This window comes from Vipera ursinii (genome assembly GCF_947247035.1).
Source record: "Vipera ursinii genome assembly, chromosome: 1".
Taxonomy (NCBI): domain Eukaryota; kingdom Metazoa; phylum Chordata; class Lepidosauria; order Squamata; family Viperidae; genus Vipera; species Vipera ursinii.
This window is the reverse complement of record NC_139512.1, coordinates 169255754-169272556: the sequence shown is the minus strand read 5'-3', so window position 1 is coordinate 169272556 and position 16803 is coordinate 169255754. Positions and strand designations below refer to the sequence as shown.

The 16803-nt window shown below is 40.5% G+C and overlaps 1 protein-coding gene across 1 annotated transcript in view; it reads right to left on the bottom strand.

The window, feature by feature from the left end:
• Positions 1 to 14592, bottom strand: part of NAB1 (NGFI-A binding protein 1) — a 68007-nt gene extending 53415 nt beyond the window's left edge. The window contains exons 1-2 of the mRNA XM_083349685.1: positions 14259 to 14592; positions 2367 to 3200 (exon numbers count right to left, since the gene is read on the bottom strand). Coding sequence (XP_083205811.1) covers positions 2367 to 3185 — 819 coding nt within the window. The 5' untranslated portion in view covers positions 3186 to 3200; positions 14259 to 14592. The remainder of the gene's footprint in view (positions 1 to 2366; positions 3201 to 14258) is intronic.
• Between the last annotated feature and the right edge of the window lie 2211 nt (positions 14593 to 16803).

Sequence of the window (16803 nt, the reverse complement as noted above, 5' to 3'; positions counted from 1 at the left end):
AGGCAAGAAGACTGAGCTACCATATCTGATAAACTACAGGCCTTTGAAGACATGGGTTCTGTTTCTAGCATACAATGATCCTAAAATGCAGAAAGGTGAGTTCTTTTCAATAATCTACAGAGACGCCATCAGTAGTGGGACAAATCAAATAATGGTTGGAAATCATAGGAAATGAAAGAGGAAAGCTTGTTAAAAGCCACTGGGAGAAATTGCAAGTCAAAGTCCTCATTCTCTATACAAATTCATATTAAATTACTGGATTATAGATAGCTTCAGAAAAACTACCTACCCTACAAATTTGCAATGAAAGTCAACAAAGTTACTAGAGAAAATCCATTAATACTGGGAGTAAGGAAATATGGTATCCCATACAGAGGAGAAATCCATGTTGTAGATCCTTCCAAATCAACCTGAAATGGTGTTCAAATGGGAGGGAAGACCCTAAGATCAAGCCTTCTGTGTATTACTTCCATAGCTACTTTTATTTATCCTTCCTATGGTAAATAAGGATCACAAGACTAGGTTTTTCATACCTAGGCAGTATTATAAATCATCTTGAGTTCTGATAGGTTGGTTGCTCAGAAGTGAAGTGATGGAAGAATGTCTGACAAGTAAATAGGGCACATTTTTCAAGTTTCCTGATCCATAAAAAATATAGACCAGAAAAACAAATGTTGGCTCTGAATTGTTATTTCATTGCCATAACCTATATTTGTTATGAGGATCACATAAACAAACAGAATGGTTTAGCCCATCAGATTGAAATAACTGTTCACGAACGATGATGTAACTGCAGGAAGCATCCCTTGGACAAAACAAATTCAAGAAAAGTCCGCTGACAACCTTTCCCTAACACTGATCATTTGTTATAAATCCAAGCAATGAAATCTCCAACATACAAAAACCCTATATATGCAAATCCACAGAACATTTCATGCACATAAAATATATATGCATCAATGTCCAGCATCCATATCAACTTATCCATATCCATTTTTTTTTTACAAATGGAAGAACTGTTATAATAAATTTAATTAGAATTGGGCAGGGAATCATCAAAAGGGCTGGTAAACTGGTCTGTCACTTATCCAAAGTTGAGGAAAAACTGTACAATATGTCTAGTCAGAAGTTCAGCTCCACTGACTTTAGTGAATGCAGCTCCCAGGAAAATGCATAGGGAATTGTATCATTAACTAGTAAACTTGTTACAACTCAGAATAAACTACTTATGCCAATTAATAAATGAATGTACTACTAATAAAAATAATTAAAGTAACTACAATTGTATACTACAAACTATGAAAAAAATAAATAAAACTCAGCTTTTGAAAGTCAATTATGCTAAGTAGACACAGGCAAATTATCAAAACTTCAAGGGTTTTAACACACACCACATGGTGCCCACAAAGATAATAACCAAGACTGAAAAAGAAACATTTTTATGTAAAATAGTTTACAATTTTGTTTACAACCCAACGTTTTGAACATATTCAAAATCACCAATGTCATTAGATCTAGACATATTTAACTCTATTGGATACAGTTACAATTATTTGTTTTCTTATTTTTTCAAAAGATAATATTTAGTACTTATCCTTAAATGGACATAAAATGCATTAATTGTTAAGATTATCATACATTTGGACATATACATTCACTCAATTGTTTTACTTGTTTAGCAACATCCAATACAAACGGGTACTTCAAAATATAATGAATTGGGGTTAAATGCTGTAGACATACAGACATATGGTTTCAAAGAATTGCAGCTGAAATGAAATGAAATTTAAAAGTATATATACAGTATTTTCCTGAACCGTTGACCATCTCCTTGGGAATAGAACAGTTAGTTCTCTGTTTGGAAAGAAATCAAAACTCTTGAAGATCTTTTCGTCATTTACCAACATTTTTATTAATCTAAATGCATGAAAAACCCAACTTCAGAGCACACTTAAAAACAGATAATTTACTAATCAAGCTTCTTATATTAAGCTCTCTTTAAAGTAAGATGCTTAAAATAATCTAAATGTGAATTTATTGTAGAAGTTTCCAAAAGGAGCAAAGAAAACATGGATTTCAAAAGATGTCAGTTTGTCAATTCCAAGTTCTGGAATGACAAAGAACAGTCAATTTTCAAGTACTATTTTCTTTAATGTATCCTCAACAAAAGCACCTAATGCATTACGTTTAGTTAAAAATATTTTTATAATACAACTATAAAAATAATTTATTGTACTGAAAGTGCTTCCTGCCTGTAAAATTCTGATTAGTATCAATGTTCCCCCAGCAAATTTGATTGGGGTGTGTGAAAAAAAACCTCAGGTGTTTGAAAAAGAGCTAGCAGAGAATATCAGTCCCCAATTTACCTCATGAAGGGTGAGATGTTTCCCATCTTTTCTCTTCGAGTCAAACCTGCCATATATTGCACTGTACTTTCTAATCTCGTCTTCTTTGTGAGGGTCCTCATCATTCATTTCAAAGATATGACCAACCATCTTGGCCAGTTTTTTATTGATTTTCAGCATTTCTTTCACTTCATTCAAGTCACTTTTGGGGAGAGTGGAAACCATGCGTTCCACACACTCGGTGACTGACAAAGCTGCAGCTGCATCCAAAGTTTCTGTGCTATCCTTTGGTGAAGGTGGAGAACCAATATCAGCAGGGGAAAGGCTCTGCTCACTTTCCGTTCCATGGTGCCCTTGCCACAGTCTTTGTTCGCTACTGTTTGGCAGTACCAAATTCCCCACTCCATCAGATTTGCCAGGACTCACACTCTGAACACACGTTGTGGCGGCACATTTTGGAATCTTCACATGAGGCTCCCGGGTACTACTATTCCGTTCGTAACTATTGCAGGATATTCCCAACCAAGTTGGCGATCCTTCAGGTAGCTTATATATTGGAATGCTACTGACTGGTAATGAGGTGAGAGGCTGGTTAAAAAGGCTTGGATTTGTGACCCAGTCTCTCAAAGCTTTCTGAAGCCTTCGGACATGAAGAGGTTTGCTAGCCATGCCAACCAAGGCCATGATCTCAAGAAACTCTTCTTCACCTGCCTCACACAACTGCTGAACGTCATCCCCTCCTTGCTGAATGAAGGCATCAAAATAGAACAAGAGATTGGCTTTCTGCAGGATGCGATAAAGCTGCAATTCACCAAGGGTTCTGGGCAAAGCTGTGGCCATTGTGGACCCAATGCCCTGCAAAAGAAGTAGAAGAGCAACCAAATTAATACCAATTTCCAGATATACTTTTTTTTATTCAAAATAAACACATTCTTTATGGGAGGGTATAGCAGACGACTAGATTGGGAGCTGCTTAAAGTACTGCTGAACTGACCAAGTAGCATTAGACAAATTGATGTCTCAATTTCCCATCTCTGAAGGGAATTCATAAGAATAACAAGATAAAACCTAATCTAAAGCATGCTTTAGAGGTGGTATCCAACAGGGCTGTGCAAGTCTTTCAAAAATGGTGAAGTGTCTCATTAAAGCAGATATGTATTTTTCCAGACTCCTGCAGCCACTTCATAAATTGTTCTCAGCTCTATTTGCATACTTGTTCATGTAGTGGTTATGTATGCACACACCTGCAGAGCCAGCTAACAGCAGCTTATGAAACAACCACATACAAACCTGGAAAATGACACGATTGCTTTACTGATACAAAGGAAGATTCAATCTTTCGAAGCATTTGCACAACCGTAATATCTAACAATAGGTATGGTCCCTAAGTATACAATAAAAGCTATTATTATGGAAAAGGACATCTCATAGACTGGAACGTAAAGGGTTTTTCCCCCACTTGTATTTCTGATCTATTGTTTGTAAAATATAAATAACTTGCCAAAATACATCAGGTAAAGGTAATAAAAGTAATGTATAAACTGTAACTTCAAGGGTTGCTGTGATCGCCTAAGATTGCTCCACTGTTCATAAAATTTAACATTTTCACTTAGCCTTAGCTTTTGCTATTATTGATGTTAATAAAAACATCAGTACTTTAATGGCATTGTTTTAGTATTACTTTATGGCAGTCTGGACGCTTCCAGAGTCACATTCTATGAGATGGTCAACTATATAAATATAATCTATAAATTAAACAAACATTCTAGAAGCCAAGAGGATCTTTCCCTTACCTTCACTTTATATTCAACTGTGATACAGCTCCACTAGATTATAACCATATAAAACATTCCAGAATTCTCAATAATCTCCAAAATATTAATTCCAGTTTCCCAAAGAGCTGTTTCACTCTCCATAACCAATGTTTGAAAAGATTTATTTAAACTCCCTCTGTGAGGGAGATAGGTGGTTTTTAAATAAGACATTAAAAATAAATGCTCAATCATCTAATTAGGAGTGATAAATGTTCTGTTTGTATACCTACAGTTCTGTATGCAGCAGTGAACTACTACTTCAAGTACCTTCCCCTATAAACCGGTTGCCACTTGGAGGTAAGAGGTGAAAATTGAAAAATAAAAAATTATTAGTTTATAAAGTGAAGAGAAACAATTGTAACAGATTAGCCTTTTCCCATCCATTTCTCCTAATCAGCTAATTAAATAAAGCCTTATCTAAATACAGAAAAATGAAGAATTCCAAAAAGCCTTCAAAACAGTCACAAACGTTAATGAAACCAAATAAATTTATAAGACACTAATACCAGATTCAACTTGTTTCTGATGGATAAAGATCATAGGTCTAAGTGTCACATTACAGCAGGGGTGTCAAACTCAATTTCATTGAGGGCCACATCAGCATTGCGATTGCCCTCAGGGGGCCAGGTGGGTATGGCCTGGGTGGGCGTGGCCTACTGGGTGGGCGTGGCTAGAGTGCATATGGCCTACTGGGTGGGCGTGGCCAGCTGTACATCATTCGCATCAAGGGTGCCTATGGGGGCCTGGGCAGGAGTGAGACAGATCTGAGGGTCTCTGGGCCATGGCCAAGGCAGTGGGGGCCGTTCCCTCACTGTTTCCAGGATGGCTTCGCGGGCCGCATGAAACCACTTCGCAGGCCGGATCTGGCCCCCGGGCCTTGTGTTTGACATGTCTGCATTACAGAATTTAAACCCTGGTAAGATTAAATCTAAACACACTTATATATAAAATAAGGCTTTCATCTGGTAACAAATTCCATTTAATTAAATAGGCTTTGAGGCAAGGAATGCATAACACAATAAGATTTAATATGTATTTGATTGTATGATTTTTAAATACAGAGGGGAATTGCTCAGATTATGAAAGAGCAAATAATGTATTTTCATTCTAGCTTTCATTCCTGCATTTTGTGAAGAGAAATAATTTAATACAGAGGACTTTTATTAATAGTACATACATAGTATTAGAGGTACAACATGGAGAACTTTATCATTAGAGCAAATTTAGCTTTGTGCAGACATTCATTTAAAATGGATCAAAATGTCTCATTTCATGGGTTCTACTGTTGAAAAGAAGAACTGTCATTCACATTCATGGATCTTCCCTTCCAAATATGAATTAAAGTGGAGGCTAAAATCTGCTCAAATCTAAGGCCATTTAAATCAGACTTAATGCAACCTCACACCCTGTTCCTATTTCTTGTTCCTATTTGATTTAAAACCAACTACAGAAGAGAAAATACGGCCTTTTACAGATGCATTCTTTTTTTTAAAGAAAATTTTATTAAATATACATTTAAAAACAAAAGTGGACATGATTCAACTTCCCTAGCTATAACACTACTATCAGTATTATCTTATGTTACAGAAAACAAATAACAAAAACCTAAAATACAATCTATAACAGGACAAAATATATAAAAAAGTACATATAAGATCTGTCAGTTTTTTTTAGTAAACTGTCATTCAGTCCTCAGCGTTATATTTACGTATCTTTCAGTTATGTCCATTATATAGATGCTAATAAAAGGTCCTTACATTATCAACCGATCAAACAATGTTCATCTCAGCGATCCTCCTTAATTCTAACCAATTGTACAAATTTTGCCAAATTTCATAATACTCCGTTTCGTTCTTATTTTTGATCTCTAGGGTTAACCTGTCCATTTCAGCGCAGGATAAAATTTTATCTATTATTTCTTCTTCAGTGGGTGTTTCCTTTCTTTTCCATTTTTGGGCATATGCCAGTCTTGCTGCTGTTAAGATATGTACTAATAAGTAGAGAGATGCTTTACTAAAATTATCGTTAATAATCCCTAATAAAAAAAATTCTGGTTTAAATCAATTTTTTGTCGTAATATTTCTTCCAACCAATTTTTAATCCGCTGCCAAAAATTTTTTGCTTCTAAACATTCCCACCACATATGATAATAAGTCCCGGGAAGCCTTCTGCATTTCCAGCACATTGGTGAGCTTTTTTTATCTATTTTTGCTAACCTTGTAGGGGGAAGATGCCATCTATAAAACATCTCGTACAAATTCTCTTTATAGGAGATGGCTAGCGTTAACCTCCTATTTCTCTCCTATAGTAATTGCCAATTATCTAAGTCAATATTATAACCAAAATTTTTACTCCAGGTTAACATTGTTTCTTTTACCTGTTCTTCTAATAAATCCTGTTCCAATAAATATTGGTATATCTTTTTTATCAATCGATCTTCTGTTCCTAGAAGAATTTTATCTAATTGTTTATGCTCTAATTTTATCCCTGGTTCTTTTTTGTCTTTTCTGTATCGTGACTGTATTTGTAAGTATGCCCACCATTCCAACTCTACACCATCTTCTGATAATCTTTTCCTTGTTTTCAGGTCTCCATTTTCATCTAAAAGATCTTTATATGTAACTACACTTCCTAGATTTATAAATTTGGGGTGCATAAAAATCTCTAATATAGATAGCCAATTGGGAATTTTTATATAATTAATTTTTTTAATTTTTATCCACACATCTAATAATGTCAAATGGAATTTTATGTTGACTCAACTCAAACAGATGGAATTCTGAGAAAAATTTATAAATATATTTAAAGCAATCTATTCCAAGCAAGAGGCAAAAGTAATTATAAACGGAGAATTAACAAATAGCATTCAAATACAAAAAGGTACGAGACAAGGCTGTCCACTATCTCCTTTGTTATTCATTCTTTCTTTAGAAGTACTCACAAGAATAATCCAAAAAGATAAAATGATTAAAGGATTAGAAATTAGGAAAGAGACAATTAAATTACAGATGCATTCTTAAAAGTGTGCAATAATAACTATACACATCTCTTGGCTGAAGGCTACTGAAGAAGTGAATAAATTGTGACCGTTCCAGCATCTCCATGGTCACATGATCAAAATTCAGATGCTTGACAACTGACTCATATTTATGAGTTGCAGGCTCCCAAGGTCATGTGATCCCCTTTTGAGACCTTCTGACAAGCAAAGTCAATGGGGAAGCCAGATTCACTTCATAACCATGTTACCAATTTAATAACCGCAGTGATTCACTTAACAATTGTGGCAAGAAAGGTCCTAAAATGGGGTAAAACTCACTTAACAGATATCTCACTTAGCCACAGAAATTTGGGGCTCGCTTGTGTTTGTAAGTTGAGGACTACCTATATCACTGTGGTAAATTTGACCCAGAGCATAAACCAAATAATCTACATCATTTGATTTTAAAGTGCCTTTCTTTTTGGAGCTCAAAGTCACAGACTCCTCTCAATTACTCCTTGTACTCACAGTGCTATGAAGTATGTTGGCTGAGACAGTGACTGAGCCAACATTATCTAGCAAAGTACCATGTTCAAAAAATTTCCCTGTCCCAAACCAGTTATCTCAACCAGTACACCAGACTGCTCAACGATAAGTGATCTCAGCCACTGGTCATGCTGATTAATGGCTGATGATTTTGCAAGATGGTGAGGGTTGTTGTTGTTTTTTAAAAAAAAATCAAACTACATTTGCTCATTTGATGAAATTTGGGCTACAGATAATGTTTGATTTTATGATGGCAATTGGGACCAGACTTGCCACTACTAAGTAATGGGGTTGTAGTGTCACGTGACCGCACTGCTTAGCAATGGCAGTTCCAGCATTCGTGGTTGCCATAGTTAAGTAAGGACCACACACATAGTTAAGCAAGGATTGCACATGACTGGGACTTCCAACTTTCTGCCGGCTTCCCTGTGAATGTTGCTTGTGGGAAGCTCACAGGGATTGCTGAAAATTACAACCATGTGTTTGCAGCTCACTATGACATAAAAATTGCAGGCCAGACATTGTAATGACCAGAACTCTGAAGGCTGGTTGTAACTACTACTTATTCAGTGCTGAATAAGTAGATGTTAAATGAGAACTGCCTGGATTTGAAGTAAGTTCTTACTTTAAAATTGATTTCTACTAATTTGGGAGTCCAGCAAGATACTACGGAGGTGTGTTGTAGACTTCATGATAACTGTTGGCTATTGCACTGCAAGAATCATATGCATTGTAGAGTTGTTGTTCTGTCTTTTCTAGATTCAGGCCTACCTTTTAGTATGTATAATATGGCTAAACAGCATTTTTGGCAATACATTTTTTTGGTTAATAAATCCAAAGCTAAGTTGTTGTTCCAATTCAGAATTTTAAATAGAGAAAAGAATTGATCAAGATTCCCTTTGGAACCTTGGAAGGTTAACCACCAAGGGCCCGCTTCTCTTATTTAACACATCAAATAATCATTTACCTCATTTCATGACGCCACCAGCCTACCTCTGTGATTCACCCAAAGTTCCTTGATGGAGAAGGAGGAAGGTGTACAATAAGTGAGGAAGGATGACTGCAGGAATGTCAAGCTGTGCCACGCCACGACCACAGTCATCCTGGGAACCAAATCTCTACCAGTGGTTGACTCAGAGCAGATGGAGCTGCCAAGACACCAAGGAAGAAGCTGTGCCGAGATGCCTCACATAACTATTGATAGCTGCAGTGAAGATTGTGCATGACTGAATCATCTTTGTTAGATATAGGGCTGACAGTGGAAACCCCATGGTGAACCATTCATTGCCTGCTCCGAAGCACAAAAGCATTCACTGTTTGAACCTAAGCAGTATTCTGCAGTTGTGTTCTAAACTGCAAAGTGCTCGAAAGAAACCTACAATCTACAAGCACAGTAGACCTACACTTTCATCTCAAGAGCAACGCCTGTCAACCAAAGTCAATGACAGGATTCACTGATAATCAACAATTAAGTATGTTACATGCACACGTGAATTAGCTGTCATCCAAATGCTTTTCACACATTACTGCATGAAGAGAAAAAACACATTCAAAAGAGCAACAGGCTCCTATCTTTAGCTGCTGCCTGGATGCTGAATATTTCTGCTGATCCAAAAGAAGGCAATTCTATTTAAATTTCCAGGCATAAAGATTTTTACCTGGCACTAGAAATGATTACACAGATTCCCAAATTCATAATAAGGGACCACAAGCAAAAGTCTGTATTCCAGGCTTCCCCATTTAAGACACCTTGCAAAATAAAGGTAGGACAGATCTAGGAAAAGCTGTAACACAAGAGGGGCATAAATAAAAACTTGCCCTTGCAGCTTTTCTGAAATTTTCTGAGAATAGGGGGGGGGACCCAACCCCACCTCTTTTATCAGTTATACATTATTCACATGACCTCAAGGACCATTTTAAACTGTAAGCAGCTTTTAAAAAATTGCTTGAATCCTTAGAGAGACTAAAAGTGATACTCTTACATGCATGCGCTGCTTATCCTACTGTCAAACCAAGCCTTTTGGGGGAAAAATATCTCTCTCTCTCTCTCTCTCTCTCTCTCTCTCTCTCTCTCTCTCTCACACACACACACACACACACACACACACACACACACACAAAAGTACAGTAGGCAGAACAAGTCTTTGAGATATTTTTAGTAGTTTCCTCCCGATGAAATAATTCATACCGACTTTTACCCAATTTGTATGATGTTTTATGGCTTCCATTTTACTGTTAATTATGTTGTCTTTCTACTGGTTTTGAGAGGCAACAGCAAAAACAGGGTTAGGAGCAAAAATCTGAAGCAATAGTCTAAATCAGACTATCAAGCATAAGGATCAATCAGATCAGATCAACCACTACAAGACGAATATTAATAAAACTAAATAACACAAATGCTGTAGTAACATTCTGACAGTACTGTCCTATGCATGGCTATTCCAAAGTTAAAAGCGTTGAGTGGGGACTTCCCAGGTTCTGTAGATCGTTGCAGAAAGACAGGTAGGAGCCATCTAACCAATAAGTGGTAGAAACACTTGCTTTTTATCACATGAAGGGATGAGATCTTCCCACCAATCCTATCTCAAGACATCTAGGATGACCTTTAAAAAAAAATTCTTTCAGCCAAAAACTGACTGTGGGAAATAAAGGTACTTGCATGTTGTGTGTGAAAATTGGAGGGAGGAGGCATTTCTGCTGCGATGTGGCTCATGTGGGCGAATTATAGAGAAGGAGAACTCTTGGTGTGGGTTGCTAACAGTGGGATGAATGTACATTAATCAGCCTTCTAAATCTTTCGTGGTGGCAAGCAATGCTGTTTCAATGTCTAGAAAATTTGCCATCAAAGTTCAGAAAGAAAATACCACTAAAAAGATTTTTTTTTCTTTGAAAAGGTAAATTCTGACCCCAAACTCCACAAAAAGAAGCTAACATTAAAGCATCAGTCTTCAGTGTGTTCTAGCAGCAAATCTTTTGCATCCTTAAGATATTTCAGATCAGCTTCTCCTCCTTTCATCTGTAGTATGAATGACTGAGGGCAGAGAGATGGGAAACAAAACAGAGAAATATTTTGTATTCTTCGCCCCCTCCCAAGGCTTGTTCAGGTGTTATTTGACAAATTAAAGTTACCCTTCCATTTTAATTTAGCTCACTTCTCCCTCTTTAGTTAGGAAACTTAAGTTCTACAGAAGAATAACAAGCAAAACTTAACAGCAATAGCTTAAGTGACACAGATTTTTATATAAGTGGGCAGAAAGCAAAAGCTTAATATAGGATTGTTGTGGTTAGACTCCACTTGATACATTTAGATATCAAATGCCAGTAAATATTTCTTGGTTCTACCACAAAAATGAGAGCAAATTCCAAACTTTAACAATGAAAAATCCTACTTGTTGACTGCTTTCCCAATCCTATACCAATGAGGTTCTATAAAAATGAATGAATTTCTCCATAAAAATGAGCTGAACCTATTTCAGAAGGAAAAGATGCAAAGAAAAACACAGTAATATTTCCCCACAGCCATTTTTTGGCTTTACTACCCTAGCACTAGCTAGCTCAGACCTCTCACATTAAAAGAGTAATTATCTCCCAAGAGAATTTTCCAAAAATATTGATTTCAGCACAAGTGTGTGTCTCCAAAAGATCTCTTTAAAGTAACTATGCTTTGGACAGTTGTTTATTTTCCACAATATTAGCAGCTATATATTTTAACAACCTTTCTTCTGCAGCCTCATATTTTTGTATGAAATATTGCAAGTGGATGGCTATTAATGTAAGGACTTTTAGCCTTGAAACTGACATTGACACTGACATCTTATTGACACTGACATCTTATCTTATTCCCCCCCACACACACAAAACCTAATTAACACAGCTTACTTCCAAAGAGCCACCTATTTAGATCTGGGTTCCACCAGTGTTCCCCCTCCCAACAAAGTAGCAAGCTATTCAGCAGAAAAAAAGATTCTTTCAGCAAATGAAATCAATGTGAAAAGGATGAAACAAATTTAAGATGTACTGCTAATTCTACAGAGATCTTTAAAATTAATCATACTGCTTCAATCAGCTACCAAGTTTGCATTAGTTTTTGCAAACTGCATATACAGTAATCTTTCTATATTTATCCGTGTATGTGCACATACATACATACAGCTCAAATATCAATTGCCTACCAATTTCCTCAAATATGAGACTACGGATATAATTTGGTGATATATCCAAGAGTTCCTATCTTAAAATATTTCAGATACTCAAAGTATACAAATGTTCAGACATAAATAAGACCTCCTAAATTGAAAAGCTGAATTGTATGTATCATTTTTTCTCACACTTTTGGTTGTTCTATGGCAGCGTTTCCCAACCTTAAGAACTTGAAGATGCGTGGACTTCAACTCCCAGAATTCTGGGAGTTGAAGTCCACGCATCTTCAAGTTCCTAAGCTTGGGAAACGCTGTTCTATGGCTCCAAACACTTAAGGGAAGAGGGCAAAAAACCCAACAACAACAAACCAGAATCTTCTAAAGAAAGCATTCTATGTTAGCTTTGATTTGCAAGGAGACAAGATGTATTACCATCCCTGTTGAAAAATATCTGAGTACCCTACTGATAGTCGAACTAAAGTTTTAAAACTGAATTAAAGATGTTCTTCAAATATATACATGCTTCTCCCAGAAGAAGGAAGCTGAAGCCACCAGCCTGAGGATGATGGATGGGATTTCGTCCAAACGTTGCTCTTACACCTTCAATTCGTGGGAAAAAACCAGAATGACCAAAGATCCACATACAAACACCCGTGAAAACCTCAGAAAACATATGTGTGTGTGTGTGTGTGTGTGTGTGTGTGTGTATATATATATATATATACACATATACATACACACACACACACACACACAAGATAAGTTTCCTAATTGTTAAGATGTTCAAAGCTATTAAAACAATTAATTGTTAATCCGGTCGGCAAATAACTAAAATTAGCTATCCCTATCAAATCAAATGTTTATTGCCATCCTAGACAAGGACACCCTTATCTATACCGTACACTTAACGCTGTAAAAGCATTCCCTCTTTTGCAACGTTTGGATTGCATACCCATCTCTCCCAACTTTTAATGAAGACAATGCAAGGATGTTTCAGTACTTTCCGCCCACGCTCTCACCCCTTCTTCTTTTTTCTTTTTCTTTCTTTTTTTTTTTTGCACTGGATTTCTCTGGGAATTATCCACACGCCACCCACCCACCCACCCACGCATCCTCGCTCTCCTTCCGGCAATCTACAGCAGCGGGAACCAACCGCAGCGCAAGGGAGCAGTGCAAACAGCCCGCTTCTATGTTCCGTTCGCCCCTTTTCCCTCCTCTTAACAAACGTGAACTCTGCCCGTACACCTACTCAACTTAGAAAGGAAGCCCCACTAGCCTCCCTGGCACTTGCTCCCAGGTAAACGCGTAGAGAGGATCGCGACCTGCTTTCAAGACAGGCCGCCGTCCGTCCCCGTCAGTTTCGCTTCCGAGACGCGAGCCCGGCTTAAGCGAAACGCGCGCGGATGGTTTACCCTCAGCGTTTCCCAACCTTAGGAACTTGAAGATGCGTGGACTTCAACTCCCAGAATTCCCCAGCCAGCTATGCTGGCTGGGGAATTCTGGGAGTTGAAGTCCACGCATCTTCAAGTTCCTAAGGTTGGGAAACACTGGTTGTTTACCCGTGCAGGTATCCCGCGTTCACGCCTTCAGAGAGTACCGTCTAACTTAGAAGCGGGTTTTGGTGTTTTTTTTTTAAATCCCACCTGCGCCAAAGCCGACACGCGCCTTTTCAAACCCTGGCCGCTGACTTCGGAGCGAGTTAGGAGCAGCCGCGCCAAGTTTGCCAAGGCGCGCAAGATGGGGCTGCGGGAAGGGGCGCTGAATTTTTTTTTAAGACCCGCTCGTTCAGTTTGGAAAAAGCCCGAAGCCACCGGGTTCCGCCCCACCCCACCCCACCCCACCCCACCCCCACCCCCTCTATTCCGAGCTCCGGCGATCAATCCCCGAAGCTTTCCCCCACACAAAGTAAGGCTGGCGAGCTAAAAAAAAAAACCACAACAACCGAACCCGAGATCTGCGAGGTTCGTGCTGCTCCCTTCCAGAGCAGACCGTTAACGAGCCCGTCGGCCCCGATTTCCGCGACAGTTTGCAAGGGCGGACGCAAGTTTCGCTTCAAAAGGGCTTTCTTTTTTTCTTTTTTTTTTCTTCCCCCCCGTCCCCCTCCTGCAACGCCGTTTCGCAAGATGCCAGGCGAAACCCTCCCGCGCACGCCCGCCGACGACCCGCGCGCATTCGGAGCTCTCAGTGGGTGCCGGGCCCTGGCAGCAGCCTTTCTGAAAGGCGCGCGAAACGGCAAGCAACCCAGCCCCGGAGAGAGAGAGAGAGAGCAAAAGCGCACAGGCGGCGCCGAAGGAAGGCTACGCCGCTCGAGCCTCCGGACTGCGCCGCCCCACGCCTTCGGAGCGGAGCGGAGCGAAGGAAAGCCACCGCCGCCGCCGCCGCCTGGAAACTCCCGTGCCATCGCACAGCCTCCAGGTGAAGAGTCCCCCGTCCTTACTTCTCCTCTCCGGGACTTCTCAGCAGCCGCAGCCGCGCGGTGGCTGCTCTCTGCCTCAGCCTCCGGGTCCTTTTCCCAGCCGGGGAGGAGGTCGGTCTAGAAGTTACGGCCGAAGTCCCCCTCGCCCGCGGCCAAGCTTTTCCCTTGCCATCGGGGGTGGGTGGGTGGGTGCGCTGCTTCCGCCGCCCGGGCTCCGCTTCTGACCCGCGCACGCCCGAAGCGCGGGAATGGCTGCCGCTCTGGCGGCGGCGGGAGCGGGAGCAGCAGCAGCAGCCTCCGCCTCCTCCTCCACCTCCGCCGCCGCCGCCGCCTCTTTGCCTTCTCTTCTGCCTGCGCATCCAGGCCCCCCCCCCTCCCGCGCCGTCACATGGGGAGATTCCGTCCTTGCTCCCGCCTGCTCGGCTCTCCTGCTCCTCCCTCCCACTCGCGGCCGCGTGACGCAGATCCTGGCGTGGGCAGCGCGAAGCCGGGGGCGGCGGCAGTGGCGGCGGCTGATCCTGGCTCGGCGGCTCTTAGCTTTGCCGCCGGGAACAGAAGGCGGCCGCCCCGAAGGAAGCGCTCGGCAGCCGAGCGAGGGGGAGGCGGGGCCCGTGGGTGTGCCGGCGAAGGAGGGAACGGCGGGCGACGCCGCAGGCCCGGAGCGCTGGAGGGCTTTTGGGGGTTCAGCGAGGGCAGGGGTCGGCAACCTCGGCTCTTTTATGACTCGTGGACTTCAACTCCCAGAATTCCTGAGCCAGCTACGCTGGCTCAGGAATTCTGGGAGTTGAAGTCCACGAGTCATAAAAGAGCCGAGGTTGCCGACCCCTGAGCGAGGGGAAAAGGACGCCCGGCTTCTGGGGAGGGGCCTCGGCGAGGGAGTTGTCGATTGGGGTGGGGGGTGTGGGAGGGGGTGGGCTCGTTCAACAACTTGGCAGGGCGACAAATTTCAATTTTTTGGGGCCAGGCCTTGGGATGGCCGCGTTGCGTCACGTCCCCAGCGAGAACCGCAGCTTCCTAATGGGGATTTATTTTCAGGGCTGTTATTATTTGGTGCGGGCAATCTATAGTTAGCTTCGCAATCTTTTCAGATTTGGTAGAAACTTCATAATTCCGAGTCCTAACCAACGGCGTTAAGAATGATTAAGGGAGCGTAACAAAAGAGGCGTAACAAAAGAGAAATAGCCTAAAGACGAGTTGTATCTGATGGGTCACATTATTACAGCAGCAAGAATGCCATTTGCTCAAAACTGGGAAAGGAATGAAATCCCAGTAGGAAATGAGGTAATTAGGAAAATTTGGGAATGCGCAGAAATGGATAAATTAACTTTGGAATTTAAAAATAAAGATCAATCAGATTACTACAGAATTTGGAATAAAGTTTATCTTTGGCGGGAACAAAAGGAAGGTCTCTGTTAGGTCTTACAGACTGGTTCATTGTTCTAAGTATTGTATTATACTTAACTGATTTGTATCTTAAGTGTATTTAAGTGTATTTTATATATATATATATATATATATATATATATATATATATATGTGTGTGTGTGTGTGTGTGTGTGTGTGTGTGTGTGTAAATTATATATATATATGTGTGTGTAAATTATATATATATATATGTGTAAATTATATGAATTGTCCGGTGTGACTACTGCCTGTTTGATGGCCTTCAAGAGGCTGAAAACAGGAAATAAAGATTTGCCCCATGTTTGGGGCCTAGCAAGGTAATCTAAATAGTTAACATTTGAAATATATATATATATATATATATATATATATATATATATATATTTGTTTTCTGAGGTTTTCGCGGGTGCCTGTATGTGGATCCTTGGTTTTTCGGGTTTTTCCCCGCGTAGAACTAGAGGTGTAGGCGCAACGTTTCGACGGAATCCCATCCGTCATCATCAGGCTTTAGCTTCCTTCTTCTGGGAGAAGCATGTGGCTGTTTGTTCCTCTTTTTTAAACTGCCAGAGGGGGTGTGTTCTGTGGAGGTGTGCTCTGATTGGGTAGGGGACCAAGTGTGTTCTGATTGGGTGGGAGTGTGTTTTGAATGGTGGGTGTGTTCTGATTGGGTGGGGGGGTGTTCTGAGTGGATGGGCTGGTCTCAGCTGCCAGCTCCAGACCTGAGCTGGTGAGTTGTGCTGCTTTTGTTCGGCTTCGTGTTTGTGGTGGTGCCATGTTTTTATAGTGGGTGTCAGTTTGCTTATTGTGTGGTTTGGAGGGGTTTAAAGTGGCTGATGTTGCAGCTGTAGTTAGGTTTCTGTTTTGTGGTTGTGTGTCTTTATCGTTGTGGGTTCGGATTTGCTTTTTGAATGGTTGTGTGGTGGTGATGTCATGTGATGTTATCATGAGTTTGGGTCTGGTATCATTCTTGGTGGTTGGGCCTCGTCTGTCAATCAAGGCGGGTTTCCAAATGGCTGGTAGACGAGAGGTATCATCTCGTTTATTCATGCTGTGGGGGCGTTTTTCTATCTCAATGGCTTCTCTGATTATTCTGTTGTTAAAATGTTCAATTTTGGCGATAGTTTTGGTTTTTTTAAAATCAATTTCATGTCCCGTGGCTTCA